This window comes from Astatotilapia calliptera, chromosome 8, assembly GCF_964374335.1.
Source record: "Astatotilapia calliptera chromosome 8, fAstCal68.1, whole genome shotgun sequence".
NCBI lineage: Eukaryota > Metazoa > Chordata > Actinopteri > Cichliformes > Cichlidae > Astatotilapia > Astatotilapia calliptera.
This window is the reverse complement of record NC_137429.1, coordinates 26,982,453-27,010,385: the sequence shown is the minus strand read 5'-3', so window position 1 is coordinate 27,010,385 and position 27,933 is coordinate 26,982,453. Positions and strand designations below refer to the sequence as shown.

Sequence of the window (27,933 nt, the reverse complement as noted above, 5' to 3'; positions counted from 1 at the left end):
TCTCTGCCTGGGATATCTACCGTACACAAGGGCAGAAAATCACATCAAAATCAAAATCTGAGTTTAAATGCTACCATTCCCATATACCCATGAATATAACTGACCTGCTTGTAGCGTTGTCATAACAAATATACACTATGCAGAAAAACACTGCTTAAACCTAATTCACATTTTACTGAAGATGGTAATGGTACCAAATATGTCAGGCCAGTCTTTGAGGGAGAATGTGTGTCAAATAATAAAACTGGAGATATGGTGCAGGCACAAAACACATGGAATATTAAAATGAAATAATTTTCGTAGGCACCACACAGGAAGGGGGAATCAGTTTTTGATTCTCTGCTGAATTTCTAAATTTGCTCACTTACAAAGAAATGAACAGTTTCTAATTTTTAACATACTTCAAATGGAGAGACACAAAATCAGCCAACAAACAGAAAAATCAGTATTTGATCTCCAAACAAAACAAAACTTAGTACTTGATTGAGAAAACATTGTTGCCAAGCACAGCGGCAAGAGGTTTCCTGCAGTTGTTCACTGGGTTTGCACACATCTCATGAAGTATTTTGGCCCACTCTTTACAGAAACTCTAGATTATTTAGGTTTCTTGGGTGCTGCTTGGAAACTGAGGTCTGGAGACCAGCTAAGGCCACTCATTGACCTTGATATGCTTTTTCTGCAGTCACGTCTTTGTTGCCTGAACAATATGTTTTGGGTCATTTTCATCCTGGAAGATCCTGTGTAGGATATGTGTTAAATGCTTTTGAATTTCCCCAAAAATTCAGTTTACCCGTGCGGCAAAGAAGCTAGCTGGATAGAGAAAGTCCTTTTTTCGGCAAGAATAATAAGAGTGATACTGTATTCCAGAGGCCGTGAGCCAACGTGAGCACTGTGAAGCCCCGTGTAGCATTTGTTGCTTCGCATGGTAAGTCCCAGGCAGCACACGTGCGCTAGCATAGCATGCTACTTGCCGCTAGCTCTGATGCTAACTTCCGTTAGCCATTTTGCAATGAAAGTGCCTTTTCCGAGGCTAAAGCAATTAGCACTGAGTCTGCTGCACTTTATATGAGATGTTCTTTAAAGGTTTATGTCACATTACTGTGGTATTGATGTATAATGTATGGTGTTGTGCGATGTTATGTTAGCACATGTTCCCTTTTCTCATGGTGCTAATTATAGTTCTGCACACTAAGTATTAGCAATGTGAAATTAAGTGCCTTCACCTGCACTTTACTTAGCTGAAACTTGATAAGTCTCAAGCCAATGTGTATTGTTTTAAATGTGTGTTTCCTATGCACTTTTTCCCTTTGAAATGAGAATAATTTGTTGTACAACATAGAATATTTTGAAAGAAATTTAGAAGCACTACAAGCAACCAGTAGTAATAATAAGTTACAGGCATGATAGCTTAAATGTTGAACTACTGTGTTCTGGCCTGGTCCCCAGGTCAGGTTTTTTCCTTTGCTTATTTGGATTGGATTGGTTTTGAGGACCTGAGAAGAATCGAGGATCCCTTTTCCAGTACTGGATGGCGAGCCCAGCCCAAAGAGCCGGATGAACTGGTAGATTGTAACCCGACTGGTTACAAACACACTGAATGACTACTGAACATTGAAAGACTGAAATTGACTTTAAAAAAGACACAAAAGACAATATATCCTTAGGTCGACCATTTGTGGGGTTTATTTTATTTTGTTTTCAAGAAGAGCGCTCTACTTTTGTTAAATGTGCACAACTTTAATAATTGCTAATAAATGCAATTGTGTTTTCTACACCTACTGTGTACAAGTCCTCTGTTGTCATACACCCTTGGCTCCTACGAATCTAGAACCTGTCTGATCTGGTCCATATTTCCCTTCTGTCCTCGTACTGTGGTTAAAGGTAATTATACTGCCGTACTACAGGCAAAGAAGGCAAGAAGTAGCACTAACAGGCCTAGTATTGCACCACCAGTGTTACACGTGCATGTGTACCCCAGTCACAGCTCCTTTCAGCATGGCGGGAGATTGCAGATGTTACAGCAATTTGCAGTAAAGAGCCCAGAGATCCAGTGCTGTCTCCTGCCTCTTATTCATTCGCCAGACCACAACACATCAATAGGCATAACACACACAAATGGGTTACACATGCACAAGGCATATTCAGTATTTTGGCTCAGCAAAGAAGGTTCTCATCCAAGATTTTGCAGTACATTGCCCGATCCATTAAGGCAGCGGTCCCCAACCTTCTTTGCACCACCAACTGGTTTAATATCAGACAATATTTTTACGGACTGGCCTTTAAAATGTCACAGATAAATACAACAAAATAAAATGACAAGACAAGACAAAAACTGTGGTATTTTGTAAATATAATAATAATAAACGCAAATTCACTGTATAACTGTGCAACTTTATTAGCACCGTCCTCCTGAAATGCGCCAACAGCATTGAGAGTGACATCCTCCTCTCTGCCCCTTAATGCTCTCTGGTTGCTATGGTAACGTGTAAATATTTCTTTCAAAATAAGACACAAAACTACAAAGAGTTGGGAATCGCTGCATTAAGCCATAGTGTGTTACCAGTTGCGTTCTTGGTGACTGTGCTCCAAAGTGCCCTCAGATCATTAACAAGCTTCTCCCATGTAGTTTTGGGCTCATCCACCACCACTCCAACGATCCTCCTCACCTCATGAGGATCTGTTAATATTTAGCTGAATATATGTATATAATGTTTATATGGTTATTGGGGCGACCGTGGCTCAGGGGGGTTGGGAAGCGTATCTGTCGCCGGTTCGATCCCTGGGCTCTCTGTCCTGGTCGTTGTGTCCTTGGGCAAGACACTTTACCCTACTGCCTACTGGTGTTGGCCAGAGGGGCCGATGGCGCTAAATGGCAGCCTCGCTTCTGTCAGTCTGCCCCAGGGCAGCTGTGGCTACAACCGTAGCTGCCTCCACCAGTGTATGAATGCAAGAGTGAATGAATAGTGGTATTGTAAAGCGCTTTGGGTGCCTTGAAAAGTGCTATATAAATCCAATCCATTATTATTATTATGGTATGGACACTTTCTGACAGACAACAGAGCCCTGTAGTTTGAAGCAGGATTTGAGCAAAACTTGAGGGCTAACTCTGTCGTTTAAAGCTTTCAATATTAAAATATTGTACAGTCTTTTCCTCTTACACACAGTCACACTCTGCTGTTTGAGTTGCTTTCAGCTTGTGTGTAACTTCTTTATCTTTTCACAGCATAGTTTTTATCATTATTTCTTACATCACTCCCTTGCCAGCACACCTGCCCATTTTTCTGATTGATCAAATACCCACAATACCCCCCGTTTCATGTAAATGTACTCACAGATAGACTTGAAAACTCGTGGTTGGTCTATCCGGCTGAACACCATCTTCTTGTGCCCGCTTAGCCTGATGTCAGTGTAATATGATGTAATTGAAGAAAAATAATGGATATCTTGGGTATGTTTGGTATGTTGAACTTGCTAGTACAGGTCACTAGAGTTAATGAATATGTGTATTCCTTCCTCCCTGCCCTGATCACAAAGGTCATCACAGAACAGATCCAGGCTGATTCCTAATTTTAAAATCAAAAGTAATACCAGGTGAAAATGAATCTGTCAGTTCAGACTAAGAACATCAATTTTTGGCAGAAGATCAGGAGAAATGACAAAAGTAAAGAAAATCTTTGGAGGAAGTTAAAGCAAGTCAAACTAAGCAATGAGTATAAGTAAGAAACTCCTGAAAATGCAAGAGCATTAATCAGCAAGTAGGAAAAAACATGCTGAAATCAGATCAAATCTTTCTGCAAGTCCTTGTGTGCCAATTAAAGAGATTTTATACAGCCTAAAGTACTTCCCCATCAGAGCTCAATTTCTTAGTCCATTATTCAACTAGTTAATCATCACAAAATTAATTTGCAACTATTTCATATCTCACTGCAAGAAAAATGGTGCTGGTTAGTTTATCAGATATGATTATCAGTTGCCAAAGAATCAGGATACATCAGCTTTGGGAAAGTAGAGGCGGGATGTTACATTTTCAAGACAAATACATTGGTCTGGTTTTTCTTGGGTGTTGCCAGCTCCTATAGTTCAAATGAAATAAAATCTTACTGCTACTGCAAATAATATTTCATTACTATGAGATTTCTGGATTTTCAGAGTATCTGGTCACGTCTCAAGACATGATAAACAGCGGAGCCCCTTTTCTGTGAGGGGATGAGCTTATGCTGTGGGTGACCTCAGGGCCCCTGTTTGGTGGTTTCATTTAAATGTTTTCAAAATGAACTAATATTTTTATTAATGGGATCATTCTATTTACATACAATAAATTTAAAATATCGTAAACTTAGATCTACATTTCCTGAAATATTGTTTCTGCATGTAGAAAACCTGGTTTCCCCATTTCTTATTATGTCATATATTATATTATATAATAGTGGTCACATGGGCAGAAACGTCTAAGGACGGTACAAGACACGAGGCATATTATTTGTTAGGAAAATCCACTAAAATGCCAAAATGCTATACAAACACAACACAGCCTTTAACAACAATACCAAATGGTTGAGTTATTAATAAAAAAAAAAACAACAACTCACAAATAAACCACCATACAGTTGATACAGGTTTAGGTTGTATGTTATCTATACAATCAAAGCCCATTTTTTGCACCAGGTCGTAAAACTCTGGGACTGACTCACTTTCAGAGCCTTAGACTCAAGTAACCATTAAAGTATCTGAAATTTGTCACTTTATGTTTAGCTTCATTTTTCAGCACTAGAGCTGTTTTTCGCTCGGTTCTGACAAAACACAACATCTCACCAATTTTTTTTACCCTATGACATCTTCACACTGTTGCCTGACAGCAAGAAGGTCCTGGGTTTGAATGCTGAGGCATTTCTGTGTGGAGTTTGCATGTTCTCCCCGTGCCTCTGTGGGTTCTGTCCAGGTGCTCTGGCTTCCTCCCACAGTCCAAAGACATGCAGTTAGTGAGTTTGGGTTCGTTGGGAATTTTAAATGGACCATAGGTGTGAAAGGTTGTCTGTGCCTCTGTGTTAGCCCTTTGACAGTTAAGAGTGCACCCTGCCTCTTACCCTATGGCAGCTGGGATAGGTTCCAGCCCTCCCATGGCCCTGAATTGGATAAGTGGATGGATGGATCCTGACATGAGGTCAGTAACCATTAGATAAATCCACTCTTTATGATCTGTATGCTAGTGGTCATTTTAAAAAAATAATTTTAATCATTTGATAGATATTGATCCTCAAAGAAAGTTACGTCCTGACAGAGCCCTAATGATGTTTGCGGTGTCACTACCTCTGGTCCAAAGTGCTTTCTATATTTCTGGCTCCAGCTGGATAAAGATGGGATCAACTGTAGAGTCAAAGGAGCTTGCAAAGAAAAGCGTCTGGACTTCTTTAAGTTACTTGAAGACGTTTCACCTCTCATCCGAGAAGCTTCTTCAGTTCTGAGGTCAAATGGTGGAGAGTCCCAGATATAAACCCAGTGGGAGTTTCCCCCCACAGAGGGACAAAAGGACCCCCTGATGATCCTCTAATCGCCTGAGCCAAGGTGTGAAACTGGGTGTGGGTCCCAATCAGCCAGAGTTTCGGGTGAGTTCATTGTGAAACCTGGCCCCACCTTATCATGCGAATTCCTGAGATCAGATGGCCCAGGATGTGAGTGGGCTTTAAGGCGTCTGGGAAGGGATCTCAAAACTGGATTATAGATGGCAGAGAGTTGGTGTCGTAAACCCCCGCCTCTGTTCAAAGATGGTCGCTCACAGTGGACATAGGTGGCTTCTTTCACTCCTCTTTCAAACCATCTGTCCTCTCTGTCCAAAATGTGAACATTGCCATCCTCGAAAGAGTGTCCTTTATCCTTAAGATGCAGATGGACTGCTGAGTCTTGTCCTGTGGAGGTGGCTCTTCTGTGTTGTGCCATGCACTTGTGAAGTGGCTGTTTGGTCTCTCCAATGTAGAGGTCTGGGCATTCCTCGCTGCACTGTACAGCATACACCACATTGTTAAGTTTGTGTTTTGGCGTTTTGTCTTTCGGGTGAACCAGTTTTTGTCTGAGCGTGTTGCTGGGTCTGAAATGCACTGGGATGTCATGCTTGGAGAAAACTCTCCTGAGTTTTTCTGATACACCGGCTACATAGGGGATGACAATGTTGTTGCGTCTGTCTTTCTTATCCTCCCTCGCTGGTGTCTGATCTTCTTTTCTGTGCCTCTTTGCTGACTTTAAGAACGCCCAGTTAGGATAGCCGCACGTTTTGAGTGCTTCGTGCTTCCTTTACATGTGTGTGTTCCTTCTTTTTTCCTTCAGGCTTAGAGGGAACATGTTCTGCCCAGTGGTGTAGGGTCCTAGACAGGCGCAACAACATTGTCATCCCCTATGTAGCTGGTGTATCAGAAAAACTCAGGAGAGTTTTCTCCAAGCATGACATCCCAGTGCATTTCAGACCCAGCAACACGCTCAGACAAAAACTGGTTCACCCGAAAGACAAAACGCCAAAACACAAACTTAACAATGTGGTGTATGCTGTACAGTGCAGCGAGGAATGCCCAGACCTCTACATTGGAGAGACCAAACAGCCACTTCACAAGCGCATGGCACAACACAGAAGAGCCACCTCCACAGGACAAGACTCAGCAGTCCATCTGCATCTTAAGGATAAAGGTCACTCTTTCGAGAATGGCAATGTTCACATTTTGGACAGAGAGGACAGATGGTTTGAAAGAGGAGTGAAAGAAGCCACCTATGTCCACTGTGAGCGACCATCTTTGAACAGAGGCGGGGGTTTACGACACCAACTCTCTGCCATCTATAATCCAGTTTTGAGATCCCCTCCCAGACGCCTTAACGCCCACTCACATCCTGGGCCATCTGATCTCAGGAATTCGCATGATATGGTGGGGCCAGGTTTCACAATGAACTCACCTGAAACTCTGGCTGATTGGGACCCACACCCAGTTTCACACCTTGGCTCAGGCGATTAGAGGATCATCAGGGGGTCCTTTTGTCCCTCTGTGGGGGGTCACTCCCACTAGGTTTATATCTGGGACTCTCCACCATTTGACCTCAGAACTGAAGAAGCTTCTCGGATGAGAGGTGAAACGTCTTCAAGTAACTTAAAGAAGTCCAGACGCTTTTCTTTGCAAGCTCCTTTGACTACGATGACCTGGATGACTGAGAACCTTTATAGACAGATCAACTGTAGAGGGGTTCTCAAGATTTCAGTTCAGCCCAGTTAAAACCAATGGGTGACGATCTTTGTATACAATCTATGTACTACACAAATGGATTCTTAGACACGCTGTAATTAGAGCTCACTAGTGACAGTCCTTGACTTTTATTTATTAGCTTAATTTGCCGATGGTTCAATAGGACTGCGATGCGTCAAGCTGACAGTGGATTTTCAGAGCACTATCTTATGGTTCCCAATGCAACCTAATTACTAATAACTACATTTAAATACAAGGTACTTTGCAAACTTTGCCTATCTTACTAAACTGTAAAAAACAAATTAAGCATTTACCTTCTCTTCACACGTCGTCCCGCTTCCCTCACCCACTCCTCTGTCCCTCGGCTGCATTTCCAGGATAGTGCGGAAAAGTGTCTCTGAGGTTTGTGTAAGGAAGCCAATCTCAGCATTGGGGTGAAGGCCATACAAATAAGGGGACTCAGGAGGAAGGTTGTCATCGATGTACTGGAGCAGGAAAAAGTCAGAACTTTATCAGAATCAGTCAGAAAGTATTGTTTTCTTTTAAGATTAACTAACCCTAATTTACACTTAGATTCTTTTTCATTCTTTTGTATATAACAAAATGGAAATTTGCAACTCAATTGCTTCCTGTCTAGAAAGTACCATCACTTTTTTCTCCACTCTGGTGTTTCTTTTGAAGTACTGCTGACAAAGGACAAGAATGGAGCCATATAAATGGTGAGATATTTCTGGGGGAGATTCAAACACTCTGGATCAATTGACAGACTGTTAATGACCATAACAAGGGAAAGGAAATGTGACATTTTCCATCTGCTGGTCCATAATGAATATCAATATGCTTTTAAGTCAGTACAGATGAAAGTGAAAACTCAACTGAAAAGGGGGGCTTTTGTGGGGCACTTAAATAAAAAAAAAAGTTCTTCTAATCAAGTCCTGATGAAAGTCTTGATGGAAAATATACTGGCCTTTAATACAGAAACACTTTGTAGTCAGCTGTTTTGAGATAGCCTCAGTACTTTTTGGCTAACATTTACTCACCGAGTACACCTGTATGTTGTTGAAAGTGGAGGAGAACTGCTGACTCGCTGGCTTTTTCTTTGTGCTTGGTCCACCTGTCTCCTCTCTTATACAGTAGGTTTGTTTTAGATGGTAGGAGATGGCCCAACAGACCTCCAACAACACAAAGGTCTTTAAAGCCTTTGTTCTTTGGACAAATTTAAACAGCTAAAAACTCAGTTACCACCACCTAGTCAGGCTAACTGCAAAAAAACTCTCCACTCCCCCTGTGCTCCCCTGTGCTCTTGTGCTCACAAGAGCAATGACAATTCGTGGTTCACATGCAGTAAATGTGAACTGCATAAATGCTGAAGGGAAATGTCACGCTGGTTTGTGCCGTCAAAGACTGAAGATAAATTCTAAAGCAACCTGAACATACTTGGCCTTGCTTGTGAAGTCTGTAGGATTTTACCCTATCAATAGAGTTTAGTGTTAAATGACAAGTAACAGACAGGAAACACGGTGAGGTCAAGTGAGGGGAAGCAGTAACGTGATAATGCTTGGAGCTGTCACAGTCTGGTTTCATCATGTCCATGTCAACATTATTAACGGTGATCACACAGGGAATGGGCAAATGTACAATATGTTGCAGGTTTATTCGAAGAGTCTTAAATGTGTAACTAAGATAGCACTGCAGTGACCCAGTAAAAGAATTCCTGGGTTTAATCTGAGTCATATAAAGAATTTGACTGAAGAATATTAACATCATTACAGTTTTCCAAAGCTTACCATTTTCTCTGTATGCGGATTAACACTATAATGTCATCAAATTGTTAAACTTCTGATTTTTCAGAACAAGGTTGGATTGTTTGGATTCGTGGAGTTAAACCTAGCATTTGGATTGTAACTCCAAAAATAAAATAAAAGAACGGAATGTACAATATCTGTTACTTATGTTGCTTGTTAAGTTATGTTTGTGTTATTCCACAGCATGGCCTGGGATACTTTGTAAAATAATACGTTTACATTATAAACCTTAAGAGAAGCCCACAAAGGACACTATTAGAAGTGACCGGAGGCTATAGAAGATCAACGATATTCAGTGAGTTCAGGCGACAACAATCAAAATAACTGCTTTTTCAATATTTCCTATAACACAAAGCCAAGCGCAAAATTAAAAAAGCAACAACACACAGATCTGTGGCCATGATCGCTCTTAGTTTTGTGGTTGTTATGATGGTGATTTTACATCAAACTTTAAACCTCAAATGTGTTTCTGAAGTTGAAAATATACAAAACTGTTTGGTCTGCATACAGTCTTGGATATCAGATCATTTTCAGCTTGGTCCTCCAGATCTTTGGAAACTGTTGCAAACACAGGAGTGTCTTTTATTATTGGATTTGCAGGACAGAGGTTTGGTTCCTGTTTTAATCATTGGAGAAACATCAGTAAACTCTGATTTATTGCATCAAAATCTGAGATTGAGATTGTTATTCATGATTTTATTTCATCTTGCCTTGATTGCTGTAACTCAATTTTAACTTGTCACAATAAAACCTCCCTGGATGTCTGTGCAGGTTCTCAGTCACCCAGGTCCTGGTAATCTAAAGAGCCACACCCTTTTTCACATGTCAGCTCATGTGATGAGGGTCAACGACTCTCTTAACAGACAACTCCTGCTAGGGCCAAAATATCTGGGACTCTACACCATTAACAGATGAAGCCTCTCGGATAAGAGGTGAAATTTATTCAAGAAACTTGACAAGTCCAGTTGGTTTTTATTTCCAAGCTCCTTAGATTACCTCCCATGTCACACCTCCACTGATGTCACTGCACTGGCTCCCCATCAAATTCAAAATTCAATTTAAAGTTGTGGTTTTCACCTGCATGGCCTCTGCATGGTGAATCACCAATGAACTCTGACAGCCATATGTCACCAGCACGACTCTATGGCCTTCTGATCAGAGGCTCGTTATCCAAACTAAAAAGCAAAGGTGACAGAACCTTTGCAGGTGTAGCTTCCACACTGTGGAACTCTCTGGCCTCCAGTCTATGATCTGTGAGTTCACTGGGCCTGTTTGAAAATAGATTGAAGAATTATCTTTTGTTGGTTTTATTTGATGTGAGGCAGCTTGTGATTTGTCTCATGAAAGATGTTATGTGTTATGTTATCTGTTATAGTTCAGCCTATGAACAACTGCTTTATGGCCCATTTACAGTTTACGGTTTGTGTTTCTATCCTTCAGTGAAATTAAATCACCATTTAGATAATTCAAGACCTTGTACAACCCAAGAAATAACATAACTACCATGTGATTTATACATAATATTACTGTGTTACTGAAAAATGGAAGGTGATTACACGTATCACGCCCAAGAATGCTCGTGGGCAGGTTTATTCAGTGTAGGTGTATTCAGTTCAATTTAATGCATTCACATAGCATCTCAAGGTTACCTTAAGATGCTTTTTATTCTAAACATACATATTGTAAACATACTACAATAATAGAGAAAAAAAACAACAACAATTGGTTGACCCACTATGAGCAAGCAATTGTCGACAATGGGAAGGAAAAACTCCCTTTTAGGAAGAAACCTCTGGAAGAACCAGGTTCAGGGAGGGGCAGCCATCTGTCGTGAGTGGGTGTCCCTCCCTGAGCCTCCCTGAGTGGGTCCCCAAAAGACAATGTGTATACAAACAAACTGTAATTCAATAAAGCTACCATTTCTCATTTCTTTGAATTTTACTCCTAAACTCCGTTTCTCTACTGTTTTGTTGCAGCTCGTGAACTGAGTGACAAAAAATAATATTTCTATTCTATTCTAGTATAAAAGTGCATTCTAATGAACAAACCTTAGTATTAGTGCTTCTGTCATCCCTTTGGTGTGCTATTGTCCCCACGACTTTCTTGTTTTTGCTTTTTTTTTTTAAATGTGACCTTCAGGACTTTACTCACCTTTATTGTAATTATTTGTTCTAAAGTTAAAAAGTCAAACAGTTGCTATAAATGGTTTCCAGTATTATTGTGTTTCCAGTAGTCAGTGACCACCAGACTGTGCAGTCACCTCGAATTATTGGATTCAAATCCAATTTTCCCATGGCTTTAAAGAACCAAATAAACTGGCTCAGCATTAGTTGAATGCAGATCACCCAGTGGATCTTGGATCATTTAAGCAACACATGAACAGCCTATCCTCTACTGAAGCCACAGAGGTTTGAGAAATAAGTGCTGGGAACGGACCGATGGTCAAATTAAGTCTACCATCATCAAAGGCATGCTTGTAGGACATCCATTCATATTGTGTTCTTTTACAGGAGCTGCAATTACTGACAAAAACCCTACAAAATGCTATTTTCCCAAAGTCTAGCAGCACACAGCTGTAGCTGCTGTCACCGACTGTTTTCTTATTTTTACTATTTTGTTGTTTGGAAACCTGCTTTATACTGTAAGCTCAATGACCCAACTGGTTTTATTTATTCTGACTTGCATACATTTTATGTTTCTTGGTTTGCTCACATTTAACTTTGCCAGTTAGACTTACTGGCAAACAGTTTCCACCCACAGAGCAGCTCCACCTCAGAGAAATATTTATGTAACTCAAACAACAATCTGTTATGTCCCAGGGACCCATATGGGAAGCATTTTATTGTTATTGATTTAGCATTGGATTGTACTACTCCACACTGTACATGGGGAATAATGATGGTGAAAACCTTTTAATTACAGTAATTCAGTTATGGCCACATTAATCCACCATTAATTTACTGGAGGCCACATAGACGCCCCTTGGGGACACATTGAAGAATACAATCTTAATATTTTTCTTGCACTGTAAGTGGGAGATACTATGCTTTTACATGGCTGATTCCACTAGGAGCTTCTGCTTTTAATTTTCTGTCGTGTCCTTTTTGTGGCTACATTATCTTTATTTAATGTTTCATGGCCTAAATGAGTCCAGTCTTATCTGCCTCACCTGGTGGTAGCTGTTGTAGTCCATGTTTCCAGGCAAGAGGAAACCAGGTGCTAGGTACAGCTCCCCCTCCATCATCTCGGGCTTAACAAACTCCTCCAGGTATGTGCGACACAGACGCCGGTCCCAGTCGTCTGTGATGTGACCACCATACATGATCTCACCGAATAGGTAGCGCAAATCATCGTACGGCACCTGGGGATTACAGAGCACGGGGATGTTGTTTTGCTGGAAAGTGGCCTTTGGTGTTTAGCTGAGGTCACCCGTGTTCGGATTTCCAATTAAGATAACAAACAGCAGGCTTTGTAAAGAAACATGTGTACCTTTGGATTTGCCTCCAGATAGTTGTAGAGGACGTTGACAGAAATGGTGAGGTCTCCGGTGTTAAAGGGGTATGATCTGTTCCAACCTTGAGGACCAAATTTCCTCCTCTCTGCCACCACCGCATGGAAGTAGCAAAGGGCAAACAAAATACTCTTAAACTCATTCTCCCTTGCGCACATTTCCAGCGTATCCTGAAACGCAAAAGAACAAAAAGCGGCATGTTCAAAGGGCATCTCGAACTGTTCGCACTGGAGTTATATCTGCATGTTATGGGTAAAAAGTTGTGGCAGGTAGCCCTGTGATCTGCAATATTTTGTCAGATCCCAGCAGTGCTTCATGGTAAAAGACAGACAATGAGAAGACTAGATGGCAATAAAACCAACGATGAGATTCCCTTTTTTAATTGTCACAACTTGTCAAGCGCTTTCAGCCTTCAACTATCTCATGGGCTCATTATTCAAGACAGGCAAATAAAAAAGTGGACATAAATGGCACTGTAATCTCAGGGGGGAGAGATAGTTAAATAAGCTTGCCAATAACCCCTATGGAAATAGGAAGGCTAAATTCTCTTTATTCTAACATGTGTCACCGAGTGCTACGGTGAAGGCCTTTTCGCTTCCGCTACTGCAGTGCCCAGGGGAGCTGACTCTGACGATTGCACAAGCAGAGCGCAGGCTGACTACCACACTCACAAACACATGCACGCACCCTTTTGGAGATTTAGTTAGTATTCTGTATGGTACTCCTCTGCTCAACACAGCTGAAAGAGATGCATAGCCCCTCTATTCATGACCCGTGGACTGGAGAAAATCGGCATGCTGTCCGATCGCAGAGAGACAAAGACGCATAAACACATGTCGAAGTCCTCGCACATGCAAGGGAACACAAACTTTGATATTTATGATTTGACAACAGTTTCAAGATTAACATCTGGGTATGCAAGAGTCTGAAAAAGCTGTGTAGTCTGATACTGTTAAAATGATTTCATCATTTAAATGATTAGCTTAGACAAACAGTAAATTCACAACAGCTTAGTTGTACCACCGTGCTGATATTACTACTCTAGCAGAGGCTGTTTAAAAGCTGTGATGCTGTATGCATTTGCCAGCGAATAGACCAAAAGAAAAGAAATGTCACTTCTCTGCCTTTTGCCGTGTAGATGGGCCATTACTGAGAGTTAGCCAAATATTGATTAACTTTCACTGAGTACACATGATTGGAATATTCTCTCATCTTCCCCTCAGTGGACCTCCCTGTAGCTCTGCATAAGGCAGGGCTCACAAGCATGATGCTCTTATCAGACAGATACACATCGGCAAACTAAGGATCATGGAAATGGACCGGGAGGAAACTGAGCACTCAGGTAATGGTGCAAAGGAAGATGCATTAGCAGCAAAGCACAGAGGTAATGGTAAAGCTTAGATAGAGACTAAGAACTGATAAGGTAAAGTAAAGCTAGGAGAGGCCACTGTAGCACCCTGATCCATTCTAACTATGGGGCTGGAGAATAGTCTGGGTAAGTGATATTGTCTGGATGTGTTCCAATAACTCACACAAACATCAGCAAATGGACTTTGCTGAGGTCTGTGCTCAAGTAATCCCTCTTTCTCACAGCAGAATGTAACCAAACTTTTAGCGTTAGCATGTGCGATGATCACATCTGTCCTCTTCAGGTCAGAAGCAATTCCAGGGTGAGTGAAAGGTGAAGCTGCCATCTGCTCGCTGCAAGACTTCTGCAAATTGGCAACTTGATGAGAAATCGGGAACTGACATGTTTTGTTTCAACTGCCACTCACAGCTAAAAGGAAAATGAGCATTCAGAGGTAGGTAGCATGTAAAATCCTAGAGAATCAAGAGAATCCTCAAAAGAATAGCCTACTAAGATCCTGTGGAACGGGCACTTGAACTGCTACAAAAAAATAGCTTTCTTTTCCTTAGTTGTAACCTCATGCTGCACTAGTGGGTGTAACTAAAAAGTTAATTAATAAAATGGTCACAGATCTCTCAGCTTTCTTTGCCAAGTTTCAATCAAATCACATTTTCTTTCTCTCTACTGGTTTATGACCCAGATTTAAGCCAGAAATACTCACATTAAAAACACAGTATTACGATGCAGCCCTTTAAATCATTCCAGACACAGCACAAAGGAATCTTTCTTCATTCATTTCATTCTTATCATGTATGCTTATTTAGCTGAAGTAAAGTTAAACAGGTCTACATTTGGGGTGGCTGTATCTCAGGAGGTAGAGCAGGTCATCTACTGATTGTAAGGTTAGCGGTTTGATCCCTAGCTCCTCCAGTCTGCATGCCAAGTATCTGTGGGCAAGATACTAACCCCAAGCTGCTCTCCGATGCATCCATCAGAGTATGAATGTTAGCTAGGAAGCACTAAAAGCTTAGAAGAAAGTGATTGGGTGAATGTGGTATGTTGTATAAAGTGCTATATAAGAATCAGTCCAATTTTAATTGGCACATCCAGCTGCCCTACACCAACATTAGTCTTATCTAGCCTTCCTTTAGCTACTACCTTTGCTTCTCTGCTGTAAATGTGGATTTTTTAGGGTAACTATGCTTAAAACCACAGTCTGCTGCTTCTGAAATAAAAGTTCATAGAAAAAGAAGCTAAAGAAGATTTCACATAATTACACACAATGTAACCATATAAAAACCTTTTGTGCTAAGTTGCTTTCCAGTGGTGAAGCGTAGGTAGGTAATAAAGGTAGAGCAGGTATTAAACCTGTAAGTGTGTTACCTGGTTGAAGTTGTCGAGGGCCTTGTGCAGGTTTGCGTGCATGCCAGTAGGTGGTTCATTGGTGATCTTGATGGAGGTCTCCAGGATACCCTGGGGGATGATGTGGCCCTCGCGGGTTGATGAGGGCTCCGCACTAATAAACACTCTGAAATTTTCATTGCTTCCATCTCCGTACTGCTCCAGAAGTTTCTCAAGGGTGCCCAGCCAACGAGCCACGAGGTGGATGTTCTACAAGGGCAAAGCCTGCTGTTAATCTGGCTCATTTTTATGCAAATCAGTTTTGCTTTTTTAAGTGTAGAAAACGCAATCTACACGGAGGTGAAGACTACAAAAGTCTGGGCTTTAATGGAGTGTACACAATACTTTAATACTCTGCTTGATGCTAATGCATCAAATATTGCCTATTTATGTATATTTGTTGTAATAACAACTAGCAAAAGGACCAATTAATATGTTTCATATTCCTCTCGCTTCACCGTGACTTTGATGTGGCACCAAATTAAATGGTACATAGCACATGAAACCCATTTCTAGGTTGCTGACATTGAACGACCATTCTCTGGCTTTACTTTACCATGACGTTTCTGCAATATCATCGCTCGGTGCGGTGCGGGCAGCAGGGCTGACTTGTACTATCACACAAGCATGGATGAGCTCAATTTTCCATCTCAACTGTCCTGACACTTACAGGATATCCCGTGAATGATAAGGAGTCAGCCAAACCCCCCAGATCTCACCACGCAGCACTGCCCATTCCCTAAATCTAATTACAGCACTAATAACTCCAGTCATTAATTCATAAGCCTCTTTACTTTCTCATTTCCCTTTGCACTCCACATTTAATCTTCCTTACGATGGCTGAAGTTTCCAAACGATGGGACACAGAAGGGAGCGGAACGTCGATTTTAGGGGGAGTCATTGAAAAATACAGGAGAAGAAACTTTTACATTCTGTGAGCAAGTGTCCAGAATGAGCTGGGAGCTGAGAAGGGGATAAGCTAGTTTTCTTCTCAGTGCCTTAGAGAATAATGAATGGTATACAAATTAAAAGTCTAAATTCAAGCACTTTTTCATCAAGCCAGAGTACAACCTTTCCTCTTGGCATGTAAATAGTTTGGCAATAAAGAGAGCCAACAGAAGAAGTGAGAGACTGCCTCAGAACTTGTCACTGTAATGAAACCATTCATCCTCTGGCTGCAAGGGGAAAGGAAGGGGGCGAAGAGACCGACAGACAAACAAACAAGACAGAGGGGCAGACGCGTTTTTATGGCTTTTTAATTAACTTTCAGGTGCGACATTTTTTGTTCCCTCAACGTCTTCTCGATAAGGGCCTCCCAGCCCTGGCAATGACTACGCTGATACTACATCAGAGAGTCACCTATTTACATAATAATATAAAAGTTGAATCCAAAACCCATTAGAAGACACCACTGGCAAGGTCTTTGATGCATTGCTACCAAACACAACCTGAGGGAAGGCACAATGGCACGTCCAACTGCACACGCTGGCTCACAGACAAGCAAACAGAAACACGAGCAGGTGCCCACACATAATCTTTCTATTTTACACGTAAAAAAACCCTGTTGGTCAAGGAGCTGCAGCACTGCCGGGCTCCACACTGAGGAGGCGGCCCTGCGGTATCACAGCAGACTCTGAGTGACACTGGAACATCGTGAACAGGATGGAGGGACAAGCAGGACTGTCGACACACTGCAGGCACTGACAGCATGACACGCCCTTGAGACTAAATTTAAAAATAAAGGCATACATCCACCAATGCCAAAAGATACATATTTATTTAGTGTAGGGTTTGGAGGTCTTTAAAGGTTCATAAATGGTCTATTTTTATGCCACTGCTATTATACACTGTAGAGTAATTTGTAGAGGTCATGTGATATGTCCACAACTTGCAGAATGAGAATTCCTGCAAATGTACTTATTTCACCTGACACAAATGTTATTATGCTGCCTTTTTCCTGCAGGACAATTAAAGCTGCATGTTAAACCTTATAAGAATTTGTCATCGTACAGGATCTGTATACCCATAACTACTGAAAAAAATGATCAATTTCTAGACATGGATTTCTATCTATGAAATCTTTGAAGGTGCAATATTCACCGGAAAAAACCCTTCTGCAGCCAGCAGCTCCTTCCAGTTTGCCACTGTATTGTAAAGACTACAAAATGTCACTTTAGATGTGTCACCCTTAACTTAAAAAAACATGCATGCATCATATTCTAAATGTAGCTGTAATTGTTTTTTATTTATTGCCATCTTTGTAAGACTTCATGACTGTAATATGAGAAATTTGTCATTGTGGGATTTATGAATCATTTCTTTCAGAAGTGAGGGGAGGACATCGTGATGAAATCGTTTCATCCAACTGTCTGCCCTCCAGAGACGTTTTTCTGTCACTAGCTCAAAATGGGTGGTTTTAAGATTAAAAGTGGCATTCGAAACAGACCAGCAAGTTCTGGCCACTCGATTTTGGCCTCCTGGCCAATGTAAGATCTTCAACTCCAATCTGCAAACACATACTCCCACCAAATGCATTGGACTGCTTTGAAGTTTCTGCTATTTTGTCTCTTGTGCCCATCTGAAAAGAAGATGCTGCTCTCCAATATAATTACCCAGCAGCAAAAGGGAATCTGCCATTAACATGATCCTGGACTGATGGAGCCAGGCTTAATAAAGGTGGAGTGGTGAATAGGTAGGAGGAGAACTGAGACAAGAAGGTCAAAGAGGGGGAATGAAGAGATAGCAGGTTAGCAGGAAAAGTGGGAGGATTGATAGGATGTTAGATGTGGTGGAGAAAATGATAAAACCAAAGTATCAAAGTTACTTCACAGAATGAGAGAGTGGGCAGAGGAATAGAAAAGAGAAGATGGAGAAGATACGGATGGTTTAAGCAGGAGATAGATGGGAATATGTTACCTCCCCTCCCCTCCCTTCCCCTCCCCTCTTTTTTTCTTTCCCTCCCTGGCCAGTACCATAGGGGTGGCACTTGGTAGGCAGACAAACAGACAGATAAAGCGAGTAGGAGGTTTGTTGCCAGGGGGACAAGGCCTTTTTAAGCGTATCGATCGGGATTCTTATGCAAAGGTAATTAAACAACTGCTTGTCTGTGCTATCCTGGGTCTGGAGAGGAGAGTGATGCTGTCGCAACCTTCTCTCTCTTTTTTTGAAATCCAACAAGCTGTGTGAATTAAAAGAAATGGGTGTCCCACAGTGCCTGGTCTGTGGTTCATATCTGTCGATACTTCACATTAGAATTCCACCAAGGTTTCCACTTAAAATGCAAAAGCCAGCCTTGCCCTCCAGATAAGAGGAGAACAGACACCGTGGCTGTAGATATTGTACTGTATAATGCCGTGGCCCTTTCAGTTAGGAAATTTCCCTCGAAAATTAAATTCGCTTTTCCACAGAGACGAACCTTGGAGGAAAGCAAACATCCCACTGAGTATGCAATGAAAAACAAAGTGATAATGTGCCTCATTCAGAACACGTACAGATAAAGGAAATGCCACATAAAATCACCCCTTGAATAGAAAATCCTTGACATAAATGAACCCTGTATTCAATTTCCAAAGAGTGTTTGTTTCAGTTTTCCGAGTGCCTACAGCATTGTATATATTACATTTTATAACAGACATATTTTTTTGTAATTTGGCACGTTTTATGTGATGTGGATGGGTTTACCACATGGGACAACTCAGTGAAAGACAAAATGTTCTAACAATTATAATGAATTGTCATTTTATACCTTTTGTGTTAGTGTTCAAACACCACAAACTATAATTGGATCTACTTGATATGATTAAATGGTAAATGGCCTGCATTTGTATAGCGCTTTTCTAGTCCATAGGACCCCAAAGCGCTTTACAGTACATTCAGTCATCCACCCATTCACACACACATTCACACACTGGCGATAGCAAGCTACATTGTAGCCACAGCCACCCTGGGCGCACTGACAGAGGCGAGGCTGCCGGACACAGGCGCCACCGGGCCCTCTGACCACCACCAGTGATTGTTGCAATAATCTTCAGAAAACATATTGGTTGGAGTGTGAACTCACTGAATTTGTGTTGATACTCATATTTACAAATAACATCACAGTCCCTATTTCAAAAGTATATTTGCTGTACCTGTAATATGACCCAATGGCCGTTTTTAGCTGCCAAGTTGAGGGCTTGTTCAGCGATAACTTCCTGACCTTGACCCAGAGAGACATTATGGAGGTTTTTGTTGTCAAATGTGTAGCCCAGCTTCCTCCCTGAAAGAAAAAAAAGTAATTGTTTCAATAAAACTTTGGTTGCAGAAACAGTTGCAAAGACTAAAATGATAAATGCAGTCTATTGAACTGGACTGCTATTTGCTAGTCTATTAAACTCCATTTAGCATCCATCTGCATCTTTACTACCTCTCTGCACTACAGAGAGGTAGCTCTGAAATGTGCTTAGCCTAGATTAGCAAAATAATGGTACAGACCAAGCTCTGATTAACTGTTAAAGAAATAAGCCAAGAAAGTAATAAACAAACTGTGTTATTTATATGTTTAATATCTTATTAGTCTCCTCTTAAAAGTAATGCTAGATGTCTCTTTTAGTTCCAATCGATGCTAATTGAGGCTAAATGTTGCAAAACTAAAAGCGATCAGTTTGAAAACCAAAATTTCACACAGAACCTCGCACAGAAAACAGAAACACAAAAACAGAAACACAGTGAAAAACAGTGGGTGAAGTCCATTTTTAAATGTACAGTCTATGACTGAGCGTCACAAATGGTTCTTAGGTGGGAGTCACAAATCACTAAGTGTGATAAACAGTATTATAATCAGTATTAAGAGTAGTGATCTAGTTGCTCACTTATTCAAATGTAATCTAACTGCATAGCTTAGAAAAATATGAACAAGCTACATAGTTATTGGATATGAATCTGTGTAATGAACTGAATAAAATGACTCAATTCCACAATATCTCCTCCTCTGGCTAAAGCACTATCCATGCCTTGGACGCAGGCTAAACTAACTAATATGCACTTTAAATCACAATCATTAGATGAGTCAGCTTTAGTTCCCCACTTTAAGCCTTCTGGTTAAAATTTCACACAAACACTGGAGTGATTTGTGCTCAGTTTGTTAGAAATCAAACTTGTGAAATGTTTGTTTCGGAGCCATTAGTGCGCTTCAGACCAAACAAAAATCACATAATCTGTCTAATGAAAATCTCACCAAAGCCTAATATCTAAGAAACCCCACAGACACAAATATAATGGGGAAAAAACATGTTCTGCTGCTTTTCATCAGCACAGGAGCAGCTGGTTACCTTTAACTTTGATGTGATTGGCTATGGTCAGGATGAGGGTGTTGCTAATCAATAATCAGAGCCCTTAGAGGCAATTTCAGCAGGAGTGCTATTTGGTATGGTATTAGGAGAGGATGGAGGATTTTACAGGGGGTTTCTGAGCCTATAGTAGCTCCATGGTTGATTTAACCACCTGGCGATGCCTATAAAAATGAAGCATCTAAAAATAGTCACAAATAATGCAGTGTGTTGGGCATAAACCAACACTTCAACACGCTGAAATGGGTCTGTGTGATAAATTAATCCGAGGATAAAAGGACGACAAAGGAGAAACTGAAACCCAAGTAAGGCAAAACAAACAAAACAACAAAAACCCTAACAAATCATTCATTACTTGAATGCAAAAATGCCGATGCATATGCTTGGGTAGAAGAGAAATAATGAGGAAATCTGTTCCAGTTAATTGAAACAATTCCTGCAATCTGAATATTTCATACAGCTGATTTCAAATACCCAAAAACTGAATTAATGCCTAGGTCAGAACAAAAGCTTCAACTTTTTCCATATTTCTAGTAAAAATCATCTCGCCACCCATTATTCATAAAGGAATGTAAAGTAACTCTAAAACCAATGACATTTACTTTCTGTTGCCCCTAATACACCAGTGGTGTCATCTCACATATTTCTGACCTTTAGTATAATCCTTTCAGTCTATCCAGAGCTGGTTGTGCATCGGCAGTGATGGCTGATATTACAGCAGATACACATTACAAATGTGTTGTTCTGACTGATAATCCTATGCAACAGAACTAAAATGAAATCATGCATGCAGGTAGACAAGGCATTTCCTCTTAATAACTAACCCAAAACCCTACACAGCTAAAAGAAACGATAGACTGGCAATGTGTTCGCTCTTATAAAAGTCCTGAACACACTTTTAAGCAGGATTTAAAAGCTTTTTTAAAGATAAAACAAGCAGAAGCCTTACCATGTTTTTCCACATCCTTCAAAGGGTCAACTCCAGGAGAGAGGATGAAGAACATGGGCGTAGCTGGACCTGACTCTTCAAAGGAGACGGCAAAGTCCAGTGATCTGCCAATCACATACTTGCTTCCCAGTTTCTCCTCTACAAAGTCTCTGTAAAGGAGAGTGTGACTCAGTTCTCCTTAAGACTTTATTATCTTTGACAACAAGCTGAAGAACTTGAAGAACCGGAATTGTCTGTATTACAGTGCATTAGACAGACAGCTGCTTCAAAACTATAAACTCTAGTCACGACTCAGCTGTCAGTAGCTCTTTTCACCCTCTCCGGATTAAATGCTTTGGTCTTTCAAACATTATGCTTTTCTTGCTTCAGTTTCAACCAAATCACAGTCTTAAATAAATCAAGAATTCACTTTTTAACAAAATATATTTTGTACATATGTTGTATTTTGTCCTATAACCTTAGTTCCGCCTCCACTTAAGGTTTCTGAAAATACAAACATACATGTGCAGAACCGATAGTGAAGAAATGAAAACACAGAAAGCAGCAAAATGTGAATTCTGTGTATTTGTTCTGCAGTGTGCCAATAAGTTGTCCAGCTGTTGCGCATTGACCACAACTCCAAGAATTTCCTGGCAGATGTGGAGACCTTTGCAGTTCTAAACTCCACCATTTGCTCTACTTTTAGCTCTCTTTTGGTCTCCACCTTGGAAAGCCAACATGATGTCATCCATCTCATATTTTTTAAAACCCGACATTGTGAGTGCAGGGTAGAACTAACTATGAAACTGTGTGACACAGCATGCTGAATAATTAAGCTACATCTAGAAGCTACATCCATATTTTGTAATCAGTCTGGGTTTTAACCATCTAAAGCTGCAGCACATTAAAAACAAATTCATGAACTCTGAGATGTTAAATTGCAATGTGGTGCTGGTTATTATACTGCCAGTCTTAACAAATTACCAAGAGTGATAAACTGCATTATAATGTATTATGAGTAGTGATCTAGCTGTTCACTTATTCATTTCAAAATTAATGTAATCGCATTGCTTATAAAAAAATATGAACAAGCTACATAGTTATTGGCTACAGGTATGAATCTGCGTAATGAACTGAGCAAAATGACTCAGTTCCTCCTCTCGCTAAAGAACTATGGACACAGATTAAACCAAGCACAATCTTCATAAGACTCGTAATATGCACTTTAAATCACAATCATTAGATGAGTCAGCTTTAATTCCCCACTTTTAGCCTTCTGGTTAAAATTTCACTCACATACTGGAGTGATTTGTGCCCAGTTTATTAGAAATCGAACTTGTGAAATGTTTGTTTCGGAGCCATTAGTGCCCTTCAGACCAAACAAAAAACCACATAATCTGTTTAATTAATATCTCCAAAGCCTAATATCTAAGAAACCCCACAGACACAGGCATCTTAATAGAACTAAAATACTGCATCTCACACCTAATGTATGTTAATTCAGAGTGTAACTGGGGTCTGGATTTGGTACAAGTGGACACAGACGTTCTCTTTTAATACTTAGGTTTGATGATTGTCCCTGAAAATCTGTGTGACTCAGTCAACTGTCATCTCAGGATAGAAGCCAAAGGTTCTGTTGTTCAACTTTTTTACCTTTTCAGTAACCAGAACAGGTCAAGTAGGAGCTTTCACAGATCACAGAGCAAAGGGAAATGATACCACCTCTTACCTGACAGCGTACGTCATGCGGTCAGGCCTCAGGGCTCTCATAATGCACAGTCTCTGGAGTGAGCTTTTGCTCTTCCATTCCTGTGGGAATTTCTCTTTTTCCGGACACTCGGACTCTACAAACTTCTTCCAGCGTTTGGCTGAGCCTTCAATGTCTCTGTCCAGGTTTCTGAACTCCTCCATGGAGCAAAGAGCCTGGAGGTTTTGGAAAAGAAATAGGATTTGTGGAGTGAAACATAGTGCATGTTGTTAAAAGAGCTGCTGCACTGCGATCAATGATACACATTAAAGTTCTTGACCAGAGATATTTTTCACAATGCACAGGTAAAAAAAAAAAAAAGAGAGTCTGTTTGCAAAATATGGAGAGTCATAAAAAAACAGAATGCTTATCTTTCCTCATGTCCTTATAAATAATATTTATTCAAACAGAAATGCTGAGTAAACACAAAGCTTTCATAACGGGACAGGGGGTAGGGGAGCACTAAATATGCATCTCTTGCAGAACCAGTGAGGGCTTCATTGTGATGCCCCAGATGACAGACACCTCATCTCATCTGCAGAGAACAGCAGTGTCACGCAGTGCAGCCTCAAGCAGCTCTGCTGTCTCCCGCACTGTGCAAACTACGAGCAGGATGCTGAAATCTTCTCTCAGCAGAGACACAGAATACAAGGTGTCAAGGCAAAAACATCCCGTGTCACTCTATGAAACCAACCCCTCGACACAAGCCATGAGGGGAAGACATAGAGCAGAGTGAGAAGGAGCGGCTCGGCACACATCACCTTCACTGTGACTCAGTTTAATTACTACAGGTGGTTGGCGACCGATCAGCCCCAGTGTAATGAGAAACACTGGGTCCCGAGGGATTCCAGCTCTGCTAATATCATCAACTGGGGCAAGCAATCAGAGGACGTTATCCTCCTTTAAATCTTTCCAACTGATTATGTTTCCAACTACGATAAGAAAAATCAAGTGACAGAATTTGATTAGCAGGGACTTAAACATCCACAGCAGGTTGAGAACAGTTACAGAAAGGCCATCTCTTAATCCTCAGAGGGGTTTTAGGTTAAGTTAATATTGAAGGCGATATAGAGTGAAATATTCATGAGCACGAGGGGCTAAAAGACATGCTGCAGTTAGGGTTTACCTTGCTGTTAAACGCATCTGACAAGATAAGAAACCTCTGCTGTCCACAGCACTGCGTTCTCTGAGACACAAACAGAGAGACTGAGTTTTTCTTCTAGCACCCTTCAGTGTTAGAATCTAGCAGGGTCACATAGCACAGTGGGACCCTGGAGACTGCATGCTGTCAGACTGGAGTTTTGGGTGATACAGAGATATACACTCCAATTATGTGCATTCACTTTAGTGCTTACTTGTTGGGAAAATCCACTGTACATACTGCGCACTGTGTGGAGCCGATAAAGGAACCGGAAGATATTAGCCTTGAATCTCGCAGATGACAAGGTGGAGGACAACAAAATTTAGAAAGAAATAGAGGTGAATTATTTTTTATTATCTTTTAGAGATTTCAACATATAGGATGGAATTCGAAAAATAGGGCTGATCTACAAGTTATTGCATCTTTATGAAGTTCAAGACGGAGCTCTAGCTCTCTGAAAGAACAGCTTCTTTTGATGAATTCATCAAATTCACACTTCACAGTGTAGCTTTGTACCATTACAGCCAAGAAGGTCTAAGGAACTTGGAAAGAAAAGCATCTGGGCTTCTTTAAGTTGCTTGAAGACGTTTCACGTCTCATCCGAGAAGCTTCTTCAGTTCTAAGGTCGAATGGTGGAGAGTCCCAGACTTTCCCCCCAAAAGGGACATGGATCCCCCTAATGATCCTCTACCTAATCACGTGAGCCAAGGAGTGAAAAAAATATTTATTTTAAGAGAAATAAATAATATATTTATTTAAAAACCCTATCATGTGATTTCCAGAGATCAAAAGGCCTATTGTGACCTACTCCCATTTTCACACCTTGGCTCACGTGATTAGGTAAAGGATCATTAGGGGGTCCATGTCCCTCTCGGGGGGACATTCCTATAGGGCTTAAATCTGGGAGTCTCCACCATTTGACCTTAGAACTGAAGAAGCTTCTCGGATGAGAGGTAAAAAGTCTTCAAGCAACTGAAAGAAGTCCAGACACTTTTCTTTCCAAGCTCCTTAGACTACGATGACCTGGATGACGGAGACCCTTCACAGACCTACAGCCAAGAAGGTTTCTACTGTTGAAAGTTTGAATATTATCTGGAATTTCACAGGGAGCCAGTGAAGTTCCTGAAGAACAGGGGTGATGTGCTGGTAGGAGGGGGTTCTGGTGATAATGCGAGCAGCAAAGTTCTGAACCAGTTGAAGCTTATGGAGGGATTTTTGGGGGAGACCATGCAGAAGAGAATTGCAGTAGTCAATACGAGAGGTAACAAGACTGTGGACAAGAATGGACGTAGACTGGGTGGAAAGAGAAGGAAGCAATCTGTTAATGTTACGTAGATGGAAGTAGGCAGAACGGGTGACATTACTGATGTGAGATTTATAGGAAAGTGAACTGTCTAGGATGACACCAAGGCTCTTAACCTGAGGAGAAGGGAAAACTGTGGAGTTATCGATGGTGAGTTAGAAATGGTTCACCTTCAAAAGGTTGGATTTAGTGCCAATAAGGAGGATCTCAGTTTTATCCTCATTGAGCTTTAGATTAGAGGTAAACCAGGATTTTAACTCGGATAGACATTCTGAAAGGGAAGAAGGTGGGAGGGAGGAATCGGGTTTGCAAGAGAGATATAACTGGGTGTCATCAGCAAAACAGTGAAACTGAAGATCAACTTTGCAGAAAATGGTACCTAGAGGGAGGATGTATATTATGAAGAGGGCCTAAAACTGAGCCTTGAGGTACACCAGATGTGACGGGGAATAGACGAGAGCGGAATGATCTTAGTTGAATAAACTGGGAACGGTCAAGGAGATATGATTGAAACCAGGCGAGGGGTGTGTCAGAGATGCGAGAGAGGAAAGTCTGCTTAGAAGTACAGAGTGAGAAATGGTGTCGAAGGCTGAACTCAGATCTAAAAGGACGAGAATGGTGAAAAGACCAGAGTCAGCTCCGATAAGAAGATCGTTAGTGACTTTAAGTAAAGCAGTTTCTGTACTGTGACATGAGCGAAAACCAGATTGAAATCTCTCGTAGATATTATTATTAACCAGGTGTAAATGCAGTTGAGCTGCAACCACTTTTTCGAGTAGTAAAAATCATACTGGAAAATGAAAACATATTAGGGTGATTACAGACTATGAATGAAATTTTGTAATTTCAGTAACGTAGTGGAAAAAGCAAAGAAAACAAAATATAGATGGAAAAATATGGTCAGATGTTGTCACACCGGCATTTAAGGAGTCCAAGAAAGGACTGAGTATAGGCTGCACAACTAAGGGTGCAATCCATTCGCGCGTATTCCAGGAATCCTCCAGGCTTTTCAACAAGTAGAGACCGAAAGGTTCGGAAAATCAAAATTGCTTTTAAATATCTTTGGGCCACCAAAAGTTACAGGAGTCCCCTACAAACACAGAATGATAATGATTACTAGTAAAAACACAAACTTGTTTTCATCAAGGACCTCCAATTTTACAAGAGTTTCATATAATGCAAAGTCAGCACGTTTCTTAGCCACAGACTGAAAAAAAAACACAAAAAACAAAACCATGAAGATAGCTACGGAAAAAAGGTTAAAGTCTGGGACTGGGCTTAATTATTTCTGAGAAACAGAACAAAAGTGTTCGTAAGTGAAAAAAAATTACCTTTGATGCGAGTCTGAATAAGAACACACTGATAAATCAAATATGTATCCATATATAACTATATTTCTCTCTCTGTGTTAATGTTTTAATGGTATATACTGGGGGAAATAATTATTTGATCCCAGACGGGTCTGTATATGTGCCTTAAGCCAGGGGACCTTGAGGCCACTGCAAAATTTCAATAATTTACAGCGTGTGTTACCTATAGTGTTCTTAGCGACTGTGGTCCCAGCTGCCTTCAGATCATTAACAAGCTCCTCCCATGTTTGGGGCTGATCCACCACCTTTCTTGTGATCATCCACACTCCATGGAAGATTGATGCATATTATATATTGTATTTCTTTCATTTTTGAATAATTGCACCAACAGCCTCTCACAAAGCTTCTTGCTGATGCTCTAGTACCCTATTCCAGCCTTGTGCAGATCTACAGTCTTGTCCTTGATGTCCTTCGACAGCTCTTTGGTCTTGACCATGATGGTGGAGAGGTTGGAATGGAAGAAAATGATTCTGTGGACAGGTGTGCTTTATACACATAAGAAGTTCAGATCAGGAGTATCTGTGATTGATTGTAATCTGTGAAGCACATGGGCGCACAGGCAATCTGTGGGAACCAGACTTCTGGATGGGTCATAGAGTAGTCAGTTTCTAATTTTTGTGTAATGTGTTTTTTCCTGATTTATGGTTGAGATCCTTCTGTCTTCATTTAAACAAAACTACCATAAAAATTAGAGATTGTTGATTTTCTTGTAAGTGAGCAAATGTACAAATTCAGCATTAGATCAAATAATTATTTCCCCAACTATACATGTTACACACAAAGTGTTTTTAATTTTAAAAAATGGTTGAAAATGAGGGACAGTTAACTCACAGAG

At 40.8% G+C, this 27,933-nt stretch overlaps 1 protein-coding gene and 1 long non-coding RNA gene across 2 annotated transcripts in view; one reads left to right on the top strand and one right to left on the bottom strand.

Annotated features, from left to right (window-relative positions):
• The window catches only part of dnah9 (dynein, axonemal, heavy chain 9), a 196,292-nt gene that overhangs the window by 26,137 nt on the left and 142,222 nt on the right, over nt 1-27,933 (bottom strand). Inside the window, 7 exon segments of the mRNA XM_080305671.1 lie at nt 7,532-7,702; nt 12,192-12,383; nt 12,512-12,703; nt 15,265-15,492; nt 19,413-19,540; nt 21,559-21,707; nt 23,267-23,460. Of these exon segments, the coding sequence (XP_080161797.1) occupies nt 7,532-7,702; nt 12,192-12,383; nt 12,512-12,703; nt 15,265-15,492; nt 19,413-19,540; nt 21,559-21,707; nt 23,267-23,460 (1,254 nt within the window).
• LOC145430486 (uncharacterized) lies at nt 473-1,774 on the top strand. The gene is made up of 2 exons (XR_013911056.1): nt 473-925; nt 1,447-1,774. It is a non-coding gene; the product is annotated as an uncharacterized LOC145430486 (long non-coding RNA).